The sequence below is a fragment of the Pteropus medius genome, unplaced genomic scaffold (assembly GCF_902729225.1).
Source record: "Pteropus medius unplaced genomic scaffold, Ma_sr-lr_union100, whole genome shotgun sequence".
Taxonomy (NCBI): Eukaryota; Metazoa; Chordata; class Mammalia; order Chiroptera; family Pteropodidae; genus Pteropus; species Pteropus medius.
In genome coordinates, this window is record NW_024352787.1 from 2,360,256 (window position 1) to 2,387,478 (window position 27,223).

Consider the following 27,223-nt stretch of genomic DNA (forward strand, 5'->3'; position numbering starts at 1 on the left):
ATGCTCAGGGCATTAAATTTTCCAATCCAAGTGTCTGAATAAAGCAGTATGAAGACTTTGTTGACACACTCATGGCTTTGGGATTCTCATTTTTGTGACCTGTAAATGTAACCAAGGGCAAGTTCATGTCTTGAAACTCAAGTCTCCTCAATTGTAAAATGAAGAGAATGCAAGTTCTTTCGTTGGACTATTATAAGAATTAAAATAGATTAAATGAGATGACCTAAGAAAATATATAACAGAACTACCACATGATCCAGCAATTCCACTTCTATGTATATAATCGAAGGAGATAAAATCAGTATCTTCAAGATGTATCTTGAAGAGACATATGTACTCCCATGTTTATTGCAGCATTATTCACAATAGCCAAGATATGGAAACAACCTGTGTCCGTCAATGGATGAATGTGTATACATACATATACATATACATATGGATGTATATGTAAATAAAATGAAATCTTATTCCACCTTAAGAAAGAAGGAAATCCTGCAGTTTGTGACAACATAGATGAATTTGAAGGGTATGATGCAAAATAAAATAAGCCAGATACAAAGAAAAATACTATATGATCTCATTTATATGTGGAATTTAAAAAAGTCAAAATTCACAGAAGCAGAATTGAATGATAGTTACAAGGATCAGGAAGATGGGGGTAATAGGGAGGTGTTTGAATGCTACAAAGTTGTAGTTATATAAAATGAATAAGTTTTAGAGCTTTAAGGTACAGTGTGGTGACCATAGGTAGTAATATTGTATCGTATACTTGAAATTTGCTGAGAGTAGATCTTAAGTGTTCTCACCACACACACAAATGGTAACTACGTAAAGGGATGCATATATATTATTAAGCTTGACTGTAATGATCTTTTCACAATGTATATGTTTATCAAAACATCACACTGTATACTTTTAATATATATTTTTTGAAATAAATGTAAAATAAAAGAGGAACAAAGAAAAAAAGAGAAAAAAGAAGAAATGGGTAGGATAGTACATTGTTGGTATCCTCTTAAAATGATCTTTTTCTTGCCCTTTGCCTCTTCAAACTCAGCATGCCCCTAGTAGCACGTCCCTTTAGTTATCACCATTTCTGACATTGGGGACTCCTAAGCTTAGACCATTGCAGGCACTTCTGACATCCTTTCTTTTATCTATTAAGGAATACCAAGGACTGTGTATCTCTCCTAGGTCATCTCTCCTACTTATTCCTCCAGCATCTGGACCACTGCTACCAGCTTTGTCCATGTTATTACTTCATGCCCTGACACTTCATGCTCATCCTCCAGCTCCTAACCTGCCTCAAGGTTCGGGCGATAAAAAATTCCCTCTGTATTCTGCTGCCAAGTCATTCTTTCTAAAACACGCATTCCAAATGTCTTGTCTTGTTCAGAAACCTTTCCTGGCCCCTAATAGAATTTTGTTTATGATTGAGAAAGCCTTGAGCGCACACAGAAAGCCCTTGAAAATCTTTCCTCTTTTCTTCCTAGATCTTGGCTATGATCTCTCCCTTTGTAACTAGGTACTGCCTTCTCAACCATGGTAGCTGAAAATGAGAGCCAATATAGTTCTATTTAGCAAAGTTATTTTGAAGAAAATGTTTTTGATGGGGGGATATATTTTTCACTGTTTCACTGTCTATACATAACTTTAGATGAAGACCTATATTCGGAAATCTAAGATCGAAAACAGACGGAGTGTAAATACCTTTAAAATGCCTCAGTCAAGGGAGAAAGGACTCGATGTACATACCGGAAGGCAGACGCCACTGCCCAAACTTCCTTTGGGGTTTGCCGGCATCTGCTGCATCTTGCCGACTTCCTCCTCTGTCCGACAGAGTGGGGCTCAGAAGCTGTTGCTGGCTGCTTGTCTGCATGAGGAAGAATCAAGCAGTTAACGCTTGTAATGCTGTGCTCTCCTCCTTCGTGCACTGGCCTGAACCCTCATTTTATTTTAAGAAAGGAAGAAAACAAGTGGGAAAAACACTATGGACCCACAGCATCCACAATGGGAAAGGAAAAGTGAGAATGGGTAAAAGAGTCAAGGTGAGTGAGTCACCATTGCACACTGTGAAGCAAGGAGGCTCGACTCTCTAGGTAGCGTCTTTGCTTTGCCATCCCTTCAGGAATCCTCCATCGCCATTCCCTTCACACCTTGTAGCCATTTACCAGGGCAAGGACGGTGGCGTTCCAGGAGGGAAGGTGGGGCAGTGCGGATGGCCTGGTTTGGGGGAAGCATACTCTTGCCAACCTGGAGGTCAGTGCCTAGAGCTTCAGGGAGAGAGTTCTCAGCAGACAGAGCTCTGTGATGGGCCCTGGAGGAGACTAAAGCTTACAAATTAGGACTAAAGTCAAAGAGAAATACTGAGACTCTCCACACGCTTTACCCACGCTCTGGTTCACTGTTACCTTTCCCTTTTCTATCAGCACCTTGGTCTTCATATTTCTTTAATACCTGTTTTGTTTTTTTTTTTAAACTTAAAACCAGAGAGCTCTGGAGTCATCCTTTTCCCTGCCTCAACAGCCCCGTCTCGCTGGCTGTCCTAATCTTTTTCAGCCCCACACAGGATGCACTGACAACCATCTGCAGGGCAGACAGGTGGCAGGGCCACTGTAGAGTTCTCCCTTTGTTGGCTGTCTCGTCCTTAGAGTCGGTGGCAGATGATTTTTAGAGGCTGGGGAGGCAACAACACGAAATCCACTCACAATTGGGCTATGGAACAAGAGGGCTCCTTGGAGCAGCCCGCTGGGCCATGGAACCTCCGGCTTCAGTATTTATCGCTGGCCCCTGACTGTGTCACTACACACCCGGAAGCCTGATGCTGCCAGGGGCCCCATCTCAGAATGCTGGATCAACACCAGCTGATCTATAACTGTGGCCTCACAAAGGGCAGGACCTCCTGACAGCTGCTTCTCACAGCACAAGGCTCTTCAGGACACTGGTGATGCTGTGCTTTTTTTATGGATATGTAGATCGAGTTTGGAAATGAAAATATGCTGTGCCCTAGTAAATAGAAGGTCCTCAAGCTAATCCTTCCTGAATTCCATATGCTCTTCTGATGCCCAACTGAGGAAGGACAAATCCTCAATGAATCTGACTATTTAAGGAGGTTGAAGATCAATTACAAACATTGTCACTGACTTGACTGTAAGTTTTTATGGCTTAATAGGAGAAAAAACATGTACGGCAGAGCTTTAAGCAAACCATGTTTTCCTAAGTCATGTAATATTGCCAGACTCAAATTAAGTCCTTACAAAGGTAATGTTAATTCTTTAGACAAAAAAAAATCAACATAATTATTAAGTTCAGGGCATTAACATTATTTCAGTATCCAACAAATCAGAATCTTTTGAGATAACCTCAACCAATTCTGGGATGGAAAAGACATAAACATAATCTGGATCAACATGTTCCAATTTTTTTTTTTTAACTTAAAAGCGTCCTATTAGAAATATTGTCACTGTTTGAAATGGCTATGTGAACAGCACTAATTTACTTATTTTTTAAAGACACACAGAATATCCTTGGATGAAGGACACCTCATATACCTACCTCAGGTTGCATATTATTATCCTGACTGTTAGCATTCATGTCTTCACTGGGCTGCGTGGTCTCGATACTGGGGGGATTCAGAAACCGGCTCAGCTCCTGTTGTTGGCTTTCTCTCAGGCTGTGGATGATGCTGCATGACTGCTGCTGTTTCTATGGAAATATGATTGCTCTTTCAGAAACAGAAAAATCAGCCCAACATCCTCCTCCTCCACCAATCAAATCATATTTTCGTCTCCTCCAAAGAACCTTGTAGGCCTGGTGACCTCTTACAAACTTCCAAGAAAGGATCTTTAACTAATTTTACTGATAAGTATCAGACTGAGACACTTCTCCCAAGAAGACATACAAATGGCCGACAAACATATGAAAAGTTGCTCATCATTGCTAGCTATTAGGGAAATGCAAATCAAAACCACAATGAAATACCATCTCACACCTGTAAGAATAGCTGTTATCAACAGGACTAGTAATCACAAATGTTGGAGAGTATGCAGAGAAAAATAATCCTCATACACTGCTGGTGGGACTGCAAATTGGTACAGCCACTGTAGAGAATAGTAGAGAGTTTCCTCAAAAAACTAAGAATTGATCTACCATATGATCCAGCAATCCCTCTACTGGATATTTACCCTAAAGACTTGAAAACCCATATCTGAAAAGATATTTGCACACTGATGTTCATAGCACCATTATTCACAGTGGCCAGGACATGGAAGCAACTGAAGTGTCCTACGATAGATGATTGGCTAAAGAAACTGTGGTACATATACACAATGGAATACAGAAGTGATGAAATACTGCCATTTTCAACAACGTGAATGAACCTCCAGATAATCATGCTAAGCAAAATAAGCCAGACAGAAAAAGTTGAAAATCATGTTATCACTTATATGTGGGATATAAACCTAAAAGCAACAAATGAACAGGACAAACAAACACAGAGACTCATGGACATGGACAATAGACTAGTGGTTACCAGAGGGTAGGGGAGTGAGAGGAAGGGGGAGATAGATAGGGTAAAAGGAATCAAATATGTGGTGACAGAAATCTAACAATGGGTGATGAACACATAATGCAATATATATATGCCTTACTATTAAATTGTACATCTGAAACTTACTGGATTTCATGAACTAATGTCACCAAAATATAAAATAAAATAAAATAATTAATATATATATATATATATCAGACTGCTATAAAGAAAGGCTTAGATACTTAGGAATTGCTTACTCTTTCCATTTTCATTTGCACAACAATTGCAGCAGTTATGTTCATCGATACTAGCTTGTGTTTTATTTAAAATAGAATTTTTAAATCACTAAACGTGGGTGTTTTATTTTTCCTCTTCTGATTTTATTCTATGCTCATTAGGCCAATGTGGATTGTCCCTTTCCTCTAAGTTATAAGAAGCAGAGGAACTTTGGGCGGATGTGTGAAGCCCTCATGCTTCTTGTCTTGATTCTGGATTGGAGTAGGCCAATCCAGGAGGCCAATCTGTGTTTGCACACATGGGGCCAGGGCAGTCTGGTGGTGAGCCAGCACCCCCTGTGTCCTCTCAGGGCCTGTGGAAGGCAGATTTGATCTCTGGAACTAGCAGAACTATGCTGGGCCAGCTGTGACAGTGATCTTGCTATAAAAGGTTGGGGTGCTTCATTTCTCTAGGGACTTTTTCTCATCTAATAGAATGATCTGTTCCTGCAGTTGATGTCGTTCTGAGAAACAGTATAAAAAATCTGTTATGTATAACTCTTTAGTGATTAATATGATTTTCCCCATGTGTATGAAGCATAAGTCAAAAGCATTTATAAAATTAATTACCTAATAGAAATGCCCATTGTAAACACAGTATATGTCAACACAGTATTATGTTCATTGATTTATGAGTTAGAGAATCTTACAAGCTTATAGTTCAGGAATCAGCAAACAAATCATTAAACTCCCAGAAGAGGTGGTTTTTAATTAAAGACCACACAACATTATCAACAATATGTTTGAATTTTTAGGAACAATTTAAAAGTAGTTTTGTTAATTCAGTTGCCAGTCAATATATAGAGATTCCCGGCATTTTGAACAGTTGGGTTTAATACATGGAGAACATAAATATTTTAATATCAATAAACTGCTTCTTAAACATTCATGCTGTATTATAAAAATGTGATTTAATGGAAACTTCTTATGGACTCTGCTCAAGAAGGTAAGGCTGAATTTGGACTAGAGTTAAATTTTGAATCATCATCTGGCCAACATAAGTGGATGAAGTTGACATAGCTGAAAGGATTTAAGGCTAATCACAGAAGGATCTAATCCCCTTGTTCATGAGGCTCTTGAGGAGAAAATAAAAACCCAGGTGCTCTGGTTCACTCACGGCTCTGATGCGCTTTAAGCACTTTTTCAGCCACATGCGGATGGTCTGTTTGGCCACTTCCTCCTCAATGGTGTACTCCAGCTGCTCCCTCGCAAGCAACTCCTCCAACTGCAAACTCTTCCGGATGTCAACCGACCGGTAGGAGAGCATGCTGGTGGGGAAAATACAACAGCAATCACAGCTCTGATTTACCTGGGATTTAAACTCTCAGAGATCTCAAAATCCGGAAAGGACATCACTCAGTCTAACCAGTGAAGCATTCTGATGCCACCCTGCCTAGCTGGGTAGCTTGGGCTGTTTGTATCACTTCTCTGTCTCTCTTCCCTCATCTGTAAAATGAGGATAGTCATGGTACCTGCCTTATTAAATAATCAATTGAGTTAATATTTGTGAGGTTCTTATAACAGTAAGTGCCATATAAGTGTTTTTTGAAACAAAAGATCCAGGCTAAGCCCTGAACTACACAACCAGCTGCGTAAGACTCTGGAACTTTCCCTGTAGAAAGAACACTGCTAGCTCTATACTTTCTTTACATTCAGCTCCAACTGGTGATGGTTAATATGCTTGGCGGTGGGCCTTTCATCCCATTCCCCATCCCCTGCCTCCATTTCCTTTTAATTTGTCTCCCTGGATCTTCCTCATTAATTTTTATGGATGCGAAACAAGGGTGAAATGTTCCCTCCCACTTAGTCCTTGGCACAACAGGCCAGGCAGTGGCAAATGAAACCAATAGCTGATGTGTTGAATGGGGGCCCCTGGACAATAAGGTAACTCATGTGTTCAGGCTGAGGGGTCCACAGCCAAAGGAGGCTGCAGCCCCTTCTGGAAGCTTGGTGCTGCCTGGTGCAACCACAGGATCCCAGTTAATGCTCAACCCCTGCCTTGCCCTGGCTGAGACCTCAGTTCCAGCTTCCTAGCCCAAATCACAACATGGTGGTTCTTGAGAGGCCCCATGCAGCACTGATACACTGACTTCTTCTTTGCTAAGGCTCTTCCTACCATGGAGTAAAACAGTGCATTTCTCTTCCTCTTTTCTCTGCCTCATCAAGAATCTCATCCTTGCTAAACCGATTTCATCATACACAGGGCTTGAGGGATAGGCCTTCTCCTGGGTCCATTTTATCAGATGGATCACTGTGTTCCAGAGAGGCTGAATATTAATTATTAATGATAGTGCTATGTCTATGTACCTTACTTTCAGCCTAAAAATATTTGTCACTAGGAGAAAAGACAAAGTGACATTCTGAGAGAGATGTCATCCTTTGCTATTCATGAGTGTTTTCTGCCTCATCTTTTTCTGCCTTTGGCTTGCTCCTGGAAGAAGAGAATAGAGGGGGGTAAAACTGATAACTTGAGAGAACTCCCCTAGACCATTCCTGTCCTGGTCTTTTTTCAAATTTCAATCACAAATGTATTTCAGTATACCTAAATGCTCCCGAAATGTGTGACACAATACTCAAAATTTAACTCGTCAGTTTTTTTGCAACATGATGAAAATAGCTATTGTTAGTAGAGGGTTCTTAACTTTCTGTGGCATGAACTCCTTTTGCAGTGGAGCTCATAGAATAATGTTTTAAATGCATAAAATAAAGTACACGTTATTTCAAAGGAAACCAATTGTGTCAAGATAAGAGTTCTCAGTATTTGCTTTGAAAAGAGATAATATAGTAACATAAGTGCTTCTTTATTATTGCATTAAATAATAACATCTAGCTGAGGTCAAATGACTACTATAACTTAGAAGTACTGGTGAGCATAAAGGATATTTTAAGATATCAGCCATAGCAGTAATGTGATTTGAAAGTATCCATGATTTCTACTGGTGACAAAGACACAGGAATTTTTAATACTATTGTGGTTTGTTGCCTGTATTCATCACTGAAAACAAAAATGCTGCATTTCAGTGAGTGAGTGGTGAAAACAAAGATGTAATTGTTTTCCTTTCCAAATTCATGGACTTTGCATATTATCCATGGACTCTTGTTTAACAAGCTATTTTGAGTTCATTGTCTCCCCTCCCTCCCCCCAAAAAAGATAGGTTGGGAGTCCTAATCTCCAGTACCTCAGAATGTGATCTTATTTAGAAATAGGTTATTGCAGATGTAATGCATTAAGATAAGGTCATACCGAAACGGGGTAGTCCTTAATCTGATATGACTGGTGTTCTTACAGAAGTGAAAATTTGGACACAGACAGGCATACACACAGGCATAGGGAGAATGCCACGTAAAGATGAAGGCGGAGTTTGGGGTGATGCTTTTCATAAGCCAAGAAATGCCAAAGATGGCCAGCAAACCACCAGGAGTTGGGGGAAAAGGATGGAACAGATTCTTTCTCATGGCCTCAGAAGGAATAAACCCTGCTGACACTCTGATCTCAGACTTCCAGCCTCCATAGCTGAGACAACAGATTTGTTGTTTAAATCACTCAGTGTATGGTATTTTGTTATAGCAGTCATAGCAAACTAACACAGAATTCTCTCAGAGAGGCCTTAGTTTGCCTCTTCGTCCTGTTTGGGTACTCATCAAATGTCTGGAAAATGTAGCTTGTCAACAAACTGGGGGCGACCATTGCAGAGTGGCTAGGCAAATTCTTGCCAGACCCACATGCAAGAAGATCTAGATTGTAGCTCCAGCTTCTCCATAGAGGCTGAGTTACTGGGAGCAAGTCACTCAACTCTCCTGGACCAGTCCCTTTCTTGCAAGATGAAGGTTGGGCCCAAGCTCCCCGAGGTCCCTCTGCCTCTCTCCTCCTGGAGATTCCAGTTCAGTGAGGGGCCCTTCTGGAAAAGTCAGGCCACTGCTTCTCCTTTTCTCATGTGCGGTACTAACTTAACATGACAGTTAAAGGACAGTGAGAAAGGCCACTTCACACCTGAGAAGTGTGACCCTGCCTTGTCGCCACAGCGGATGTGGCATTTTAGGTTATGAACCTACTTGTTAATTATATTTCACAAGGCCTTTAATGATCACAGCTTCAGTTTCTGGACTCCGTTCAGCTCTGCCACACAGAGCCGCGAAAACCCCCTTGTACCTTAGGACATCATGAAAAGTGACATCGCCACCATTATGCAGCCTCTCCATTTCATAGCACATGTGCTTAAACAGAAGTTTGTCTTTGTCCAGGTCCACCTCCAGCCTTCCCCGTAGAAGCCGCAGCAGGAACTTCACGCGGAAAGTTGGAATCACCCCCTGGTGGCAGAGCACAGTGACTTGTAAATCATCATTAGGCGCTAATGATTCCCTTGGGGTTCTGTTTTCACAGCATAAACCTGGAGCTTTTTCTCAAAAAAATGGCATAATTCACTCTGGGTGGCCAGGAAGTCATTTTCCTCCCTGGAGTCTGGGAGGGTGTATGTACGCTGAGTGGCTCGGGAGGTAAAAGCGGAGCCCTCTGAAAGGTATATAAATGTATACTATATTGTACACCTGAAGTTAAAATAATATTGTATGTCCACTATAATTGAAAAATAATTTAAAAATAAATAAATTTAAAAAAAAAGATGAGCATTTAAGAATGTCTGCTGGTGCTTCTCCGGTTTTACAGGATTGCACACCATGCAGGATTCAGAGCCAAGTTGGGTACAAAGCTCTCCTGGACCAACACCTGCTTCACCAGGCTTTTCTTCCAACAGCCTGGTCCAGTGACCCAGCCCCGGCTCGTGTGCGTCTCTAATACACATGCTGCGTGGTTCAGTAATGCATTAGCACAAAAAATGGAACATGCACATGTACACGATCTTCCTCTTCACTTAGTCTGGATGCTAGGAACTTCTAAACATTTATTTTAAGTTTTTCTTCTATGAAATGATCACATCTTTTCAGGTCTTCTCCATTATTAGAACAATTACATATAAGAGAATTGGGTTCCCAGCTCTGCCCTCTTCCTGGTCAGAGCAGCTCTAGATTCTGAAAAATCTCATGTGTCTGTCACTCCTTCCCAGGCAACAAAACTTATCACGCCAACCTGGCTATGCCTTTGAACTAAGGTATTGGGCAAGAGGCACGGCCATTGGTGAGCCATGACTTCCTGTCAATTACTAACATCTAACTTAGATAGTGGTGCCATCTTCTATGTATATGTCAGAGGAAAGCAGGATTTGCCGGCAGCAGTCATGGAGATGTAAGTGGATCCAGCTGAGATGAGAGAGATAGGTCAGACGCCAACACATGCAGATCGCTGTCTTGGAAGAAAACCAACGAGACTGGTGTGTGGGTGAAGTGTTGGGGTGGTGGGGTGGTAACCAAGGAGAGGGTAAGCCATGCATGACCATGTAGGCCCTGGCTCTGGCCCTGGCTCTGGCCCAGGACCCCCCCATTTACTCAGCCTGTTCTGGCTCCTTGGTCTTTGCGCCCTCAGTCAACTCTTTCTGAAACTATTTTTCCGATCTTCCCCAGATCCTCTCATGGCTTACTTTTTTCATTTTTCAGATATTGGGTCAAACAGCTCTTCCTCAGACAGGCCTTCGTGACCATCCCTGCTAAAGTAGTCTGCCCCCTCCTCCAGCCACTTCATGTTGCCTTGTTCGAAGTTTATAGCTTCTTGAAATAAGAATAATTATTTCACTTTTTATCTTATCTCCCCACATTAGAACATAAGCTCTGTCAGCGCAGGGACCTTTCTTTCCATCACGTCCATTGGTACATCTCCAGTGCCTAGAACTATGCCCGAGTGTTTGCCAGGAAGAAGAAGGAGGAAAAGGGGGAGGGGGAAGAAGAAGCTGCTGCTGTTTTGGCTAATTCTAATAAATGTCAAGTAAGCATCATGATTAAAACATTCAAATACTAAGTCCAAAATAATAACTCTCAGAAACCACTTAAATAACTCCTTTGCACATGGGATCAGGCTTGCCATTTGAGGTTGAAGTGATCATGAATCTGTACTATACTGTTGCTTCAGTAACTTGAACTTCACCCCTTCTATGGCCCCGAGCCCAGGTCTGGTTTCCTCAGAGCTCCCTTGATTTCTGAATGCCTAAAGAGGACATTTGTGGTTGGAAAGAACCTGAAGACATTCTATCCCTCTCCCCTCCTAGCACATTCTGCTGGATTTTCAATGACAGCTTTCTGCAATTCACCAACAGCCATTCAAAATTCAATATATGTCTATTGCCAATAACAAAACCATGTTTGAGATATGGCAATATGTGTCTTTGGGGTGGGGCATGAAAAGACAGCCCACTTGCCTACCTCTCGTTTGTCATCCACCATATTCCATATGATTTGAAAGTGCCGAAGATCATTGTAACTTAAAAGCTGGTCCTCCTCAGTGGAATAAAATAAGGAGAAATTTTCCACAATTATGGCTAAAAAAGAAAAAAAATGAGAAGTTAGACAATTATGCTAATCTGTCGTTTTTTAGAAAAAGTAAAATCTTTTAAATAATGAATTTTATCACCTACATGATAAGCCAATTTTTTTTTAAGTGCTTTTCATATGGTTTCCAAGTTGGCATGTTTTACACTTGGACTAAGCTGTTTATCTAGCTCCTGCCTTTCCAAAACATGAGGGTCATGAGCATAAACACACATTCTGTGTATATAGATATTCATGCCAGTTGGCTTTCTCTTGTAATCGAGAGTTCCAGGGCAGTTTTCAAAGGTCTAATTGAGTTCTGGGTGGCCCCGCAGCTTGGGTGAACAATGTATATCTTTCAAAAACATAAATGCGACATTTCGAGGCTGTAAAGGTAGCCCCCCTGCCCCTTGATATTTGCTTAACACAATCCATGAGAAGAGCTCTTTTAAAATTAATAATTGTAATAAATAGGACAACTCTTGAAATTGCAATCAACTGTCATTTACATGCCTTTCAAAGATCTTTTCAGCTTCTGATGGTGAGTCAACAATTTATAATTAATGCCATGAAACCCCACCCCAAGCAATTCAGGATAATTACCTGAAAATTGTACCCAATTATCTAAGGATCTGAGTTTAAAGAGATTAAAAAATATTCAACGAACATCACTTACCTACAAGCAGATTTAGCATGATGTAGGCAATGATGACGTAAAATGAACAGAAATACATAAGTGCTCCAGCATAATTTCCACAGTCTGTTGCCCAGTATGTAAATTCATCTGGAGTACAAAAGGGTGGCTGGACCTGTGAGGCAGTGGGGGGAAGAGGGAGGACGAAGTGACAGCAGAGAAGAATACAAATTTTTGTTAACTGACTATAGTTAATGAACATATTCCTAACCCATGTAAAATATAATTAACTTCAAAGTAATCTCTCAAAAGCTATATACATTGGATATATCATCTGTGGCAAAAATCCAACAGAACATTTCACTTATACTATGCTTTTAGAATCCCAAGTTCATTGCCATTTAGATTTAGAAGCATAATGAAAATGAACTGGTTTCCTCTAGAGATGCTCTGTCTGCCACCTCCAGGAGCCCCAAATGGTAAGTCGTCACTGTGATGCAAACTGCAGAATGTCAAACAAAAGGGCATTTAAAAATTTTTTTCTGACTTAAGTAATGGAGTAAGATTTAGGAGGATTTGTTATACACAGCAAATTTACATTCGAATTGTGCAAGAAGAATCCTCATTCCTGGAGAACTGTTATGGGATGTTATGAGATTAAACAGACTCAAAAGCCTCCCCATTCTTTACTGGCTCAATAAAATGCCAACACCTCTGAGAAGCCTCCTGGTTTCTCACAGCCAGAGAGATTAGCTCTTTGTTCCACATTTCCATGGCAATCTGTTTGGTCTTTATTTAGAATTTATTTAATTCTGCCTAGTATTATTTTTGATTGGGTACATTCTGTCCCCATTCATTCATGCATAAAGTTCTCGAGTTCCTACTATGTGCTAGGTATCTGCCCAGTATTGGGGATAGACTGGTAAGCAAGTCAAAGACCCTGTCCCTTCTGACATGCTGCTGACAGTCAAGAGTTGTGTAGTCCAACATGGTAGCCACTAACTATATGTGACTATTTAAATTTATGTTCGTTAACATTAAAAACAATTAAATACAATTTAAAGTTTAGTTCCTCATTTTAAGTGATCACATTTCAAGTACGCAGTAACCACATATGGGTAGTGGCTACTGAATTGGATAGTGCGAAATTTCTTTTGGACAGCATTGGTCTGGAGGGTGAGAGATAAAATAAACTAATCAAGCCAATAACTCATTATAGTTGTGATACACACTACAAAGGAGAAATATACAGTGATGTAAGAACATATAACTGGCAGTCTTAGCATAAGGCAGGATTCCTGAAAGAAGTGATGTTTAAAGTGGTACCTGAAAGATGATGAAGAATTAGCTTAGAGAAGGGAGGATACTAAAGGGAGTGTATAGCTCAGAGTTCTTGACCTAAGCTCTCTGGAGATGCCTTGGAACTGACGAAGACCTGGCACCCAGTGTATGACCCAGAACAAACCAGGGCATCAGTAAATATCTGTTGAATAAATTAAAGAAGCACAATTCCTCTGTTTGTACTTGACTGCCAAAATGTTAAAGATGAGAAGGGAAAAACTATGCCCACATAATGTATATTTGTTAACTGGAACTACAATGGCTTAAGTTGGGTTCATTGGATATGCTTCCTGTATGTCCATACATTATAATGTAAAATAATGTACTTTTCTGGACTAAAAGTATGCAAGTGTTCAAGTTCATGTGTTCTAGTTCAATTGTATTGTTTTTCTGGATTGACTGTTATGAACATGTAATTTGGCAACAAAATAGGTTTCTCTCATTAGTAATTTTCTCTTCCTCTAGGATCTAGTCTCTGAATCATTAAGATAACTGACCACATCTCTGTCACCTTTTTTAGTGGCATTTTGTTTACCAGTGTATTGTATTCCTGTCATCCATATCTTGATAGCATTACATAAGCAGGAGGACATGAGACACTGAATGGAATGCCTCGCTAAAATCTAAATGATCTTATAGATAACCTTTACTTCTCAGAATTCCCAAAAATCTTTTTGCTTAGTCTTGTCTTCTTCATTGATCAAGGTTCTCATGTGAATAAATGACATCAGTTTGTGGTCTCACTGAGAGGATGGGAAAAGAAAAAAAAAAAGGTGAGAAGGAAAAAACTATGCCCGCATAATGTATATTTGTTAACTGGAACTACAATAGCTTAAGTTGAGTTCATTGGATATTTTTCCTGTATGTCCATACATTGTAATGTAAAATAATGTACTTTTATGAACTAAAAGGCCAGGATAGGATATGTGTTTTGTATACAAAGTCTTGATGCTAACAAGGAGGATGCTGACAATATTGCATAGCCAGAGTTTCCCCTGATTGGCATGATTATTGATGAAGAGGTGTTTACCATACAATCATGCATAATCTTGTTCCAGTCTTCACCTGTGACAATTCGGAACAGTACAGTGATGGCTTTGCCAGCTGAAGAAAAGTTTGCATGCCTAATTTAAGAAAATAAAACAGCATATGAGTAATACAGTTGTCATGAAGTAGAAAGGTTTGCCATCACCAAAAGAGGTAGATATTAGAGCAAATTTGATTGCTAAGTTGCCATTTCCAAAGGTTACATCCTCTTATTTGTTTGTTATTTATACTTGCCCTCTGCATAGCTGTCTGAATAACCCAACCCTAGCATGGTGCCACCAATTTCTTGCCATTCATCTTGAATAACTGAGGGAGCAAGCTTTGACAATGAAAAGTGATTCTTCTTTCTTGTAGACTATGCTATAACAGGTGAAGCTGCCAGGTAGCAAATAAGTCATCTCTACAACAAAACCCATCTGTATATAATTTGTTGTGTAAGGACTTTTCTTTTTTAAATTAAAAGACACTTCCACAAAATTTAAGATAATCTTTGAAAAATGCTTTTTATATATAACAATCATTTTGGGGGTTCTAACTTCTCATGTTTCATTAAAAAGAAGAAAAAAAAACACAATTCTTTCTCAAAATTATTTAATCAAAAACATAATGTATTTTTTTTTTTGGCAGTATGTAGATTAGAAAAAGTGCTGGAATTCACCAGGATATTAGAAGTGGTTATTCCTGCATGGCAGTGGAATTATAGATTCTTTTGTTTGCTTTCATTTCTGAATTTTCTAAGGTTTTCAAAGTAAACATACATACAGTATTCTATTAGAAAAATGTCATTTAAAATTTGGCCATTTTATTTTGTTTTAATTTCCAGCTGTTTGCCTCTCCTTTTCCTTCCATCTATAATAGATAAAAATCATTCAAGTTTTTATCCATGATTTCATTACTAAAAAAATTTTCTTGATAAATGAATAGAAAGATAAATATATACCAACCTGTTAATGTTTTCTCCATATTTTACAGTACCAAATAAAACAACTCCAGCAAAAGCATAACAGAGCAGCAATAGAAACATTCCTACAATGATAAAGAAGCTTTTGTACATGCTGACAACCACTGTCAGGAGAAGCATCTTCAGTGTTACCTGTATGAAGATGGAGAGAAAGATGGATATGGAGATGGAGAGAGAGAGAGGGAGGGACAGAGGGAGAGGAAGAGGGAGAGAGAGAGTGAATATGAATATTCAAGTCATTACGCCATGGAGAACATGGTAAGTAAATAACATTTAAGCAGGTGGCACAAGAGTGACCTTCAGGTTATCATTTGAAAATTGCTTCCTAGTAGGTATTATATCAAAATATTATTCAAAAACCATTAGATATTTCATATTTCAAACTCTTCTGCCTTTTCAGCTGAATTAATAAAAGTTCCACACTAAGATCTTTAGCCTTCTGTTTTTTCTTGATCCCTGATTCTCTGTGAAAAGGGCTATATATTTTTGGACTATGCAAGTAGACTCAGGATTCTTCCACAAACAGATGTTCATAAAAGCAAACTTAAACAATGGCAAAATACTAAATGTCATCAAATATTAAATATGTTGATTATGTTGATATATGGAACATATATGACATAATGTCAGATCGAAAAAGGAAACTACTTTAAAAAATGAAAAATATATGTGGAATGTACGTATGAACATTAACAAAGAATATAAATTAATCTGGAATCGTAGAATTATGAATGTTCATTAAGGACAATTTTTCTTTTCATTAAAATAACTATATTAAAAATAAAAATAATACAAATGAAGTATTAAGAAGGAACATTGGTTTTTGCTGATATGTTATCTTTAGTTGATGACTGAGTTCACTTAGCAAATATGGAAAATAAGCAAAACAATAATAATTCAGGAACAATATTACAAGATAACTAGGCTACTGATTTATTTTAATATTTAATATTTAAATTTAATATTTAAATTTTAAAATAAATATTAAAATAGCAATTTGTTAACTACAGCCCTGAAGACCCAGAAGGATGGTTGAAGTCAACTGTCCATATGTACAAGACGCATCTGTATATAATTTGTTGTGTACAGACTCTTCTGTTTTAAACTATGAGATGCTTCCGCAAAATATAAAATAATCTTTGAAAAATGCTTTTCATATATAATAATCATTTTGGGGGTTCTAATTTCCCACTTTTTTCTTCTCTAATAGTACCCTTCACAACATACTTACATGCTTTCCACAGATGGAGAAAAACCTAAAGACAATCACACACGCGCCCATCATGTAGGTATATGCATTCTGAAATTTAAACAGAAGAAAACCTCTCATAATTTGCACAGCAAATCTTGTTACAGTTCCGTTCTACATTTTAAACATTCTGTGAAGTCTACTGAATAATTAGTTTAATAAAATGTGAAAATTCCTGTAAGAAATTTACCCCAAAAAGGTGTTGAAAAGGTCACTGCCAAAACTCATGAATAAATATTAACTATAAAATCAAATCTTAAATGAAACTTCCATCTCTGTTTTGCTCAGCTGAATTCTGTATTTAAAAACTTATTTTTGCATTAAATAATGACTAGTTTCTTTGAGGAGCAAGAACCACCTAGCTTAACAATTTAATGTAAGGAAGTCAAGTGAGACAGGAGATAAAGGGATCCTGGCAGAGGGAGCTGGGGTGCCGGAGAAGATTGCTGGAGGTCAGATTCCTGACCAGCTGGCCATAAGCCTATTCGTCTAAGCTGACTTCAGAGATGTCCTCCCTCCCTGAAACACATTTCAGCTCTTCTTCAAGTGTGCGAGCAGCAGCAAGAGACGACTCTGGTGTGCTCTGTGCCTAAGAAAGCTTAATCTGAGAAACAGAGATCCCACTGACTATAACAACTGGGGCGTCAAGCTGATGCCAAAGTATAATTTTTCTTGAGGAGCCCTGCCTAGGCAAACGACAACAGTCACAGATGGGCCTCTGGGAAGGAGGGCCTGTGAGACCCTTGGTGAGCTGCAAGGAAATGAACGTGTCTGTACAGAAGCATCTTGGGCTAGGACAAGGGCTGCATCTCGCTTCACAATAGTCCACTGCAAAATCGAGTGGAGGTTGAGCATGCTTCCAGGACTGGAGGCTCCTGAAGAAAAAAGCAGTCAGGCAGAATAGGCAAGTTTGTCTTTTTCGTGTGACATTTCCTCTCTGGGGACATCTGGAATTAGGAAACTTACTCTATTTTTCTGCTTGGATCAAGTAGCTTTTGGCTGCAAGTTGTCTGGAGAAAAATAAAAACATGGCCTTGCTGCTCCTTCTTTCTGTGTTAGCTCTAAACTTACTGTAGATAATTTCTGGCTTTACATTCTGGAAGTGATGACACGCAACAGCTTCTAAGATGACGACTCAAATCTTTTACCTAGATTACGAGGTCCTGAGAGGTCTGGTACCTTCTTACCCATCCAGATCTTGTACCTCGTTCCCCTTGCTCCTTCTACTCCAGTTACACCACCTACTCTCCTGTACCATTCCATCACAGGGACAGCTGCCTGAAACGTTCTCCCCTCGTCCTATAGACTGAACCCAATTATCACTCCCTTGGGATGCCTTCCAGGACCTCTATGATGAAGGCACCTTGCGTTACTATGTGTCGTCACAATATGTGTCTCTCCTCCACAGCTGTAATTCTCATCGATTTGGAAGCAGTCAGTGAATGCCTACCCAACATTCCAGGCAGTGACTGTCTTTGTTTAGCTCATTACATTCTTCTCTGTTCCTAGCACACCTTTAGTGCTCAAAATCATTTATTGTTTGAGGAAATGAATCGGGTCGACTGAGAGGCCAGATCTTCTAGAGTTGTGCTGACCAACATGGTAACTAGCACATGTTACTGAGCACTTGAAATGTGGAGTCTAAATCATGACATACTGTAAATGTAAAATACACACTTGGTCAAAGATTTAGTACAAAAGAAAGCATGTAGCCTTTCTCCTTCATAATTTTTTATGTTGCTGACATGCTGAAATGGTAATATTTCGGACATGGGAGGGTAAAAATATATTATCAAATGGACGTTATCTGTTTCTTTTTTATATTTTAAATGTGGCTCCTAGAATATTTAAAATTACATCTGTGGTCACATTTTACTTCTGCTGGACAACAAGGCTTGAGATCATGGTCAAGTACAGGCTTGAGATCATGGTCAGGTACACCCATAGCTATATGTTTTGAGCTGGACCTCAGACTGAATGGAGGCTGGAGGCACTTTAGGCAAAATAGTGAGAACTCAGGTATAGAGATGGGGAAAGATGTGCTTTAGGGAGATGGCAGCGGGATGTCTAGTAGAAAATCCGGCAGCGAAAGTATCTGAGAATCATGCTGTGAAATACTGATTATAATGTAGTAGTCTGGATGCTACACTTCAGCTCAAGAAACTGGGTTTGAGTCTTCTGGTACTATCTTACATGTGAATTCACAGGTCTCTTAATCTCTGTTTTTGTTTCTCTCTCTCTCTTGTTTTTATCTTTTGGGAAAATGAGGGTTAAACCAGAAGAGCTTTAAGGCACTTCTCTTTCCAGCTCAAACATTGTAGAACGTTGAAGGGCCAGGTTTTGTCTTTGTAAAGAGTGTGGGTGTGTGTACACATACACATACACATACACGCGTGTGTGTATGTACTAGCATGGCTGAGGGCCCGTCTGGGTCAAGGCTATGTTTTAGGGAGGTTAATCTGACACCTAAGAGTAGGCCGACATGGAGTGAAATGAGATTGGAAACAGGGTTACCTGAACTGAAATTATCATCTAAAATAAACAATTATGCACATACCAGGAGGGCAAAATGAAGTACCACCCACACGACGCCGAGTGACGTCACCAGCAGATCATATCGATTTCTTCTGCTTTGCCAGAAGCCAGCAGGAGACATTGCTATGATCTTCATTGTAACCTGAAGGTAAACAATTAAGAGAATAGAGGCTGAGTTTTCAGTACATATTTAAATGTATTAACTCGAGCCAAGTAATTTTTTTTAAAGGATGTAGAAACCAAAGAGAAGAATTTATTACAGACATATAAAAGCTGAGAATATAAAAGCTATATTCTCCACTCTTTTCTCTTTGTTTTATGACTAGTTTGATAGCAGGACATTTTTCTTCCTCAAGTAAAAGACCATAGATTTTGTTAAACATCAACCAGTACAGGGCAAAATAGGAATCTGCTTATATTTCAAAGAAGATTGCTGGAATAAGAAGAATATCACTAGAAAGTGATACGACATGGACCATATATTAAAATAATCTGTCTGGGCCAACTCCCTTTGCCACCACGTTACAATTTGAATCCCTGAATTACAGTGGTTTGTGCAGGTCGCTCTAAATACCTGAACTCATTTATCTAGACAGGTCGTCATTCTGATACAACAATAAACGGAATTAGCAATTCCTGCCCTTAGAAAAATCCAAAATATAATGTGAAGTCTTTGTTCCAGTTAAGCAGAACAGATTAAAAAGGGGATATCCTAAGCTACCCTCCCCATAACCTGGGGAAGACTTCAAAAGCAATAGAGCACAGAGCTAGAAGTGTCCTATTTTACTTTAAAATGTGCACTGTACCCCTCAGAGCCCACAAACTCATTACGATACCTCTAGAACGAAGATGAAGGTGAAAACAACTGACATTGTTGCCAAAGGAACAGTCACTGGGTCCTCGACGTCCCACTGCAACAGAAACAGCACACGGGTCTTTGCGCACATCCATCGGGCACATAAAGACTTTCTGCCTCTTCCTCCCATTTGAACATGATCGCGAATTTTAATTTTTTTACTCTAACGAGCATAGATTGTGAGTGGATATGGCCACTTGCAATATTCTTGGATGCAGCAATGAATAAGAAATTCCTTCCCAGACTTTGAGGGTGATACAAAGTACCTTTACAGACAGCAGCACTGACTGGGCCAGAACAAGTAATGCAATTGTCCTCTTAAAAAATGGATGCTGGGTGATGTCATACATCTTGGCTCTAAAACCATCATTATCTGGAAAAGAAAGGTTTCGGCAAGGGCATTTTAGCATAGGTCACATTTACTTTCCTTCACTTTCTTTAATGCTTATCATGAAACCCATTACTTTTTTCCCCCTCCAGTTCAATCTATTGTGTGGTGTTTTGCAGGAATGGTTGGCTCTGAATATTTAAAACGATGGTGCATGACGCAGTCTGTATTGGAAGGAGAACCGCATCATTCAATTTCTGTCAGTTTAATACGTTTCACTCATATGTTGAAAAGGCAAGCAAATATATTTTATTTAAAAATTCATTTTTTCATTAAGGCTTACCCTGAGAGCACTGAAGCACAGCCTTTGGGTGGCTGATTTTAATAGCCTATGGAGAGATCTGTAGTTTGGAGCCTGTTACTATATTAACTTATGCACAACTGCCTAGTGGCCTCACGATTATTATTTTAATTGAAATCTTAGACTCCTGGGGAATCATGAACACAAGTGCCCAACATGAATAAAATCAGAGCATCTTTGATACCCGGGCGAGGTGGGAGATGAAGAGGCTGTGCTATCTTGAGTCGGCTCTTCAGATCTTCCCATCTTCTCTGATCTACAGTCAGCAGAGCCGTCCCCTTAATAAACATAGGAAAGCAGAAAAAGGCCTTTTGTCATATACTGTACACCAAGGACATTGCACATGGGGTGGTGATGCAAACAGGACTAATTTGAGAGTTTAAAATAAAGACATTCTTCAAATATTGTGGTGGATGGATAAACATGGTCAGAATTCTCAAACTTGGTTTTGAGAAGACTTCCAAAAAGGATGACCATGGGAGAAGATTCAGCAGCCTTCAACTGGCATCTACATGTATAATATTCAGGTTTGGGAAAATGTAAAGGTTTTCTACATGATTAAATTTTCTAAAAAAGATCCTCATTCTAATAGTGGTTAGTTTCCTTTCACTTCATAGTAGAAAATGCTGTGGCAAAATTATATCTTGTCAATGCTGCTGCTTCTGGTTATTTTGTCTTTAAAAATTTTTTTTTAAAATCATTCTGATATATGTAGTCATAAAACTATTTTTAAGTGGTATGAAGTCACAGAATTTGGATCTTTAAGAAATTAGTGCTGTGACAACTAGTTAAATGAAATTGGATATTTACTATATAATAGAGTATTTTATTAAAATGACCATAAACATATTATATTTCATTATATTATATTATAAAAGCAGAAGTATAATTTAAGAAACTGAAAATAAAACACCCACTCCCACTCCCATTACATCTTTCTTTCCCCAGAGCTAAGGACTGCCCTTCAGGGGTATATCCTCCTCACTATGCTTCCAGACTTTTGCTGCTTGTCTATGTATCATTTCACAAGAATATATTTGTTTTGAATTTCAAAACTATATATACATAGTATCCAATGTGTGTTTATTTATTTAGTTTGTTTTTATCTTCACGAATACTATGTTTTCCACACCACTAGATACTAAATCTAATTAATTTTAACTGCTCATAGAATAGTATCCCACTGTACTAATATAATATATCAGACGTTATTCATTTTAAGTTTCTGGACTATAAACAATGCTGCAATAAACACACATGTACTCTTTCACGGTAAATATCTATGAGCCTTTCTCTATGGTAAATCCCTAGGAGAGGAATTGCTGGGGTCTAGGAGTTAATGCATCTTTACATTTACCAGATATTGCCAAGCTGCTGTCCAAAGAGGACCAACCAAGAAAATGCGACACTAGCAATCTCTAAGTGTTCCCATTTCCTTATATTCTTGCTAATCTTTGACATTATCAGATATTTTATTTTTGCCATTTGATGGGTGTGAAATGTACATAACTTAGTTATAATATTAATGAGATGAAGCATTTCATATGTGTATAAGTGGTAATTCCTGTATCTTCCTATGTGAATTGCCTGTTCATATTCTTTGCTCATTTTTGTATTTGAATATTTACTTTTTGATGGTATGTAGAAATTCTCAAGATACTCTGGATACTAATCTTTTGTCAGTTATGTGAGTTGTAAATATTATCTCTTAGTCTTAGTTTGGTTCTTTTTTCATTTGTTTTGCTTTTATCATTCAGATAAAATGTGTCTTTGATCATTCAGCAATTTTTCATTTTAATGTAATATAAGTTATAATTTTTTTTCTTTATGGATTTCACTTTGTGGTTAATATTAAGAAAACCACAACTACCCCAGGGTCAACTATAAATTCTACATGGTTTAAAAATGCTTGATGTTTTGCTTTTCATAGCTGGGTCATTCACTCATCTGGAATTCATTACTGAGTATGCTATGAGGTAGAGATATCAGTTTATTTTCTTAGATCTAGACAGTCAGTTATCCCAGCTTCACTTATTGATGGTCTCATCTCCACTGATTTGTTGTGATACTTCTGTTTTATGGATACATGGGTACCTCTTGGGGCTTTCTGTTCTGTATGTCCAAATTTCTATCCCTGTAATAATACTGACACGATTTTGCTTACTATAGCTTTACTTTCCTTTTCTATATTTTTGTTCATGCTCAGTCTTGAGAGAGGTTTATCAATTTAATTTTTTTAAAGAACCAGCTTTTGTCATTCTTGAGCTTTTCTATAGTTAGTATGCTTTTCCACACCATTAATTTCTTTCTTATGTTTGTTACTTTCTTCCTCCTACTTTCTTCAATTTTATTGTTACTTTTATTATGATTTATTAATTTTGATATATGACATATGACTAACTACTCTTTGATTTTTCTCTAACACATACACTAAAAGCTATAAATTTCCCTTTAATTGCTGATTTATCTATATCTTGCAAATATATATATATTTTTATAAATTATTTATCTAAATATTTCAGGATTTTTTATTCCGATTTCTTCTGTAACTCATAAATTATTTAAAATGTTGTCTTAATACTTCCAAATTCTGAGGAATATTTTTGCTATCATTTTTTAATCACAGTAGAGAACATTTTCTATACATTATCAATTTTTTGATAGTTAGTATTTTATGACTTTGTAGAGGATACATTTTGTATTTGAAAATTGTAGAGGTCAGGGTTCTTTATATGTCCAGTAGAACAAATTTTTTTTATTGTGTCACATCTCACATTTTCTTTATTTTCCTGTTTGGTTTATGAATTTCTTAGAGAAATATGTTGATATCTTGAAATATGTTGAAATATGTTGATTTCGGATTTGCTAGTTTTTTAAATAATCTGGTTAATTTTTGTTTCATACATTTTAAGGGTCAGGAATTCTATACTTTCCGATGATTAGTTTATTTTGCAATGATTTAATTATGCTGTTTATTCTAATAATATTTGTTTTTAATTTTTTTCTGCTATTATTATTGCTAAACCACTTTTCTCATTAACTGCAAATAAATACTTATTCCTTGGATGCCATACACACTCATGTTATTCCTTTATTATAGAAAACAAGATATTTTGGAAAGTTGAACTCTAAAAGGATTCGAAAGAATAAGCATGGTGATATATGAAAACCTCTAAAAGATTATTATTAGAAAATTAAATTTATTAGTCATATTGTCTTCGACTAGGGAAATTTAAAAAATATATTACTCATATAGACTTTGAATTTTTTATACAGGGAAGACATAATTTTGCCTAATTCTGAATTATGAAAACTTTGCCCCCAAAACTTATCTTATCTTTATATCTCTCTATTGCCTATATATTTGGAAATCTATTTATATACCTTTGGGTATGACCCAAACGTGAGCTCCATGAGGGGGCAGAAATCTTTATGTGTTTTGTGTTTATATATTTATCTTGTTATGTTCTCAGGGTCAAAAGCAGTGTCTGGCACCTAGAAGGTGCTCAAAGAAATCTGTTGAATAATTGAATAATAAATGAATAAAGGCTGTTATATCACAACTCTTGTGCTATCATCTAAAAATCTTGCAGAAAAAAAATCTTTTCTAAAAAGTTCAAATAACTTAGAAATTTGTATCTTTTATTAACTAATCAAGTTTGTTATGTCTGGTAATATGATTCCTTCTACTTTCCCTCTTTTGCCAAGTACACATTGGAGCCTCCATGCATGCTCCCCTTTCTCAGGCAAAAACGCTCCTTCCTCCTTCAGAACATAAATGCAATCAATGTTGCAAGTAGACCTGCTATTCTGCCTACTTCAGCCATTCCTCTAAGTTCAAGAGCTGCATTTGTCTCCAGTTATTCAGCATTTTACGTTGTTTCATTTAAACTGCTGAATAGTGAACTTCCATACGACCTAATTCTTCTGAAATCAGGTGTCTGCTCAAAGGGCCTAGTATGGTGTTCTGAGCAAGCAGTGCCTAAACTCTGTTAAGTGACTGATTAGCTTCTGCTCCTATTGGGGAATTCCCAGTGTCTGCTCCATTTCATAGCTCAAAGGCATCTAAAAAGACCCATCTACCTCTTTCTGCTTGGTATTAAATTGAACACACTATAAGGCTTAAAGAAACTCATTTATGAATGTGCTAACGTAAAATAGCGGGGCTGGGTGATATGATCTCTATCTTTCTTTCTTACTCTAAAATCCTATTTTTCTGTGGTTCAGCATAGTGTTGAGGCCCAGAGGCGGGGATTTTTAAGTCACATGCTTTGAAAGTCTGAACAAAACGACATCCTCATTCGGCACACATTAAAGGCGGCAATTGACTGAGTAACTGGTACCACACACGTGGAGCCTGGGGGACAGTGAATGACACAGTCCCATGTGTAGCTACACAAACTAAAGAGCTCTGAAGTGAATGTGTGCGAATGAGTCTTAGCCATGAATCACACGGAGCAGCACGGTGCAATGCAGGCACATCTAGTTTTAATTCAATGCAGGATGACAGTCGACATTTTCATACTCTTGAATGCAAAGACTCAGACTCTGCAGCGATAGGCACCACTTCTGAATTCTGGCCCCATTTTCTATTCCTGATAAGCCCCATAAGTTATTTCACCTCTGTAAGCTGTTTTTTTTTCTTCCACTATGCATTTCACAGCTGTGAGAATGGAGAGTAGCATATCAAAACCATAGTGAATAATAAGTGCTCAAAACCGTATGTGTCTTAATTATTATGACTGCAGAATGTCCAGAAGAACAACATAGAATGTTCTCCCTCAAACGCATATATTATTGGCAGAAAACTACACTTGCTGTTTTCCCATTTGTACTGATCATTAGAGCTGTTATGAACTCAGCACGCTTCCCGAGTTCATAAAGCATGGAAAGTTTTTATATGAAATTAGAAAATCTTTTTATCCTATGAATTAGGATTTTAAAATTTCTATCGAATCTTCCTTCCCACCCCATCAATGCCGAATTCACCTACTGAGTTACAAAGAAGCATCCAATTTACATTTTGTGAGAGTGATATTACCTGCAATCAGTGCATCAGTTTCAGCTATTGTATTTTAATAACTTGCTGCACATCTTTTCAATTTGAACAATAGGAGATGCACCTTTCCATTGTCAGTGAATGAACGACACTGTTCCCAAAGGGTGAAATTTAGCAAGAGAATTGTGCTCTTAAATAATATGCCCCAAAGGCAGCAATGAGGAAGCTTGTAAAATAGTTACAGAGATTATTTACACCAGTTACATTACAATTTAATGCGACATCATGCTGTGTCTGCAAAAGAGAGCTCAAAGCATGTGGCTAGAAAAGAGTAAACGCTATGGTACTCCAACCAACCATTCTTACCTTGTTTTCATTGAAATTAGCAATAACTACTCCAACAAAAAGGGTCAGTCCAATCATGCAACCCAGGAATACAAAAACATGAATATAGATTCCATGCATCTGTATAAATGAAAAATACGATTATTCATCAAAGTAAGTGAAAACAGCTGTATAAAGGATTGTGTTTAAAGAATCCCATGCGCTTGCTTACCGGCCCCACACGATGAATAATAACATCCCTCACTTCCACCCAGCCTTTCAAGGAGAGAACTTCAAACAATGCCAGCATAGCATTTCCCACATTGTCAAAATTAAAGTTCCGAGGATTCGCCCTGCAAGTCAGAAAGAGGAATGTTCCGTGAAATTCACCCTAAGGCAAATATCTCTAGCTCTTTCCAATCTTGGGTGGGAGGGCATATTTAGCACTCAGAAGGTGGGCTATAGGGCATTTCTTTTGCTAAATCATAATAATGCATTAAAGTGTTATAATTTATTAATTATGTAATTAATTATTAGGTAATGATGGAGTGCTCTCAATTGAAAACAGCAAAATGCTACACAACTTGAGTTGTAGCTCCAGAAGCTCTGGGAATACATTTTCTAGTTAGAAATTGTACAGGAAATTCTCCAAGGGGCATTGGAGTTCGGATATGAACTTTGAAATTGTTTTATAATAAAGGCATAAATTATAATTCCCCATGTTAGTACAGAAAGTGTAAAAAGAGTAGAATTTGGCTACTTTATTTCATTCTGTGGACTCCTGTGAATATCACGCTGTAAAGACATGATGCATTTGGAGATTACTTAGACAGCAAGCCAAGTTTGCTCATCGCCTGTTTCCAGACCACTCTCTCCCAGCTGGACTTTTTCTCTCACGAACTCTGAGTGTTCACAGTAGATACCCTTGTAGACCACAGTGCCCTGTCAACACCCACAGTGCACTGTCTACACCCATGGCAAATTCTTGATTCTACAACATTCTTGCTTCACTACTTTTTTGTGGGGGAGGGGGAGAGGGGATGTCTCATTCTTGTTTTTCTGACATGTTTTATATTTTTTTTCTTCCCAGTTACAAAAGTGGTCCTTCTACTATTCTTGCATTTCCTTTACCTTACGGGTCTTAGCTATCATTTTTGTTGTTAATAGAAGACCTAAGTGTTTTTTTTCCCTTTCTCCCTTATTTTAAAAGATTAAGAGATTTAGACAACCACACACTGGAAAAATCATGACTATCACAATGCCACATCCTGAATGGGATGCAGAACTGAGCTCAGGATTATTGAAGAGAGTAGGCCTACTGAAGCCTATCTAAATTATATTTTGATAATTTTTTTTCCTGCTAGCTCATTT

General features: G+C 38.1%; 1 protein-coding gene across 3 annotated transcripts in view; it reads right to left on the reverse strand.

The window, feature by feature from the left end:
* NALCN (sodium leak channel, non-selective) overlaps nucleotides 1–27,223 on the reverse strand; it is a 277,480-nt gene that overhangs the window by 1,618 nt on the left and 248,639 nt on the right. For all 3 annotated transcript variants that reach the window (XM_039849049.1, XM_039849048.1, XM_039849051.1), the window contains 15 exons: nucleotides 26,085–26,205; nucleotides 25,895–25,993; nucleotides 20,714–20,807; nucleotides 20,107–20,213; nucleotides 19,821–19,895; nucleotides 19,007–19,126; nucleotides 16,432–16,500; nucleotides 15,184–15,332; nucleotides 14,223–14,316; nucleotides 11,894–12,026; nucleotides 11,113–11,228; nucleotides 8,957–9,114; nucleotides 5,924–6,074; nucleotides 3,556–3,705; nucleotides 1,756–1,873 (listed from right to left, as the gene is read on the reverse strand). In XM_039849049.1, coding sequence (XP_039704983.1) covers nucleotides 1,756–1,873; nucleotides 3,556–3,705; nucleotides 5,924–6,074; nucleotides 8,957–9,114; nucleotides 11,113–11,228; nucleotides 11,894–12,026; nucleotides 14,223–14,316; nucleotides 15,184–15,332; nucleotides 16,432–16,500; nucleotides 19,007–19,126; nucleotides 19,821–19,895; nucleotides 20,107–20,213; nucleotides 20,714–20,807; nucleotides 25,895–25,993; nucleotides 26,085–26,205 — 1,754 coding nt within the window. The remainder of the gene's footprint in view (nucleotides 1–1,755; nucleotides 1,874–3,555; nucleotides 3,706–5,923; nucleotides 6,075–8,956; nucleotides 9,115–11,112; nucleotides 11,229–11,893; nucleotides 12,027–14,222; nucleotides 14,317–15,183; nucleotides 15,333–16,431; nucleotides 16,501–19,006; nucleotides 19,127–19,820; nucleotides 19,896–20,106; nucleotides 20,214–20,713; nucleotides 20,808–25,894; nucleotides 25,994–26,084; nucleotides 26,206–27,223) is intronic.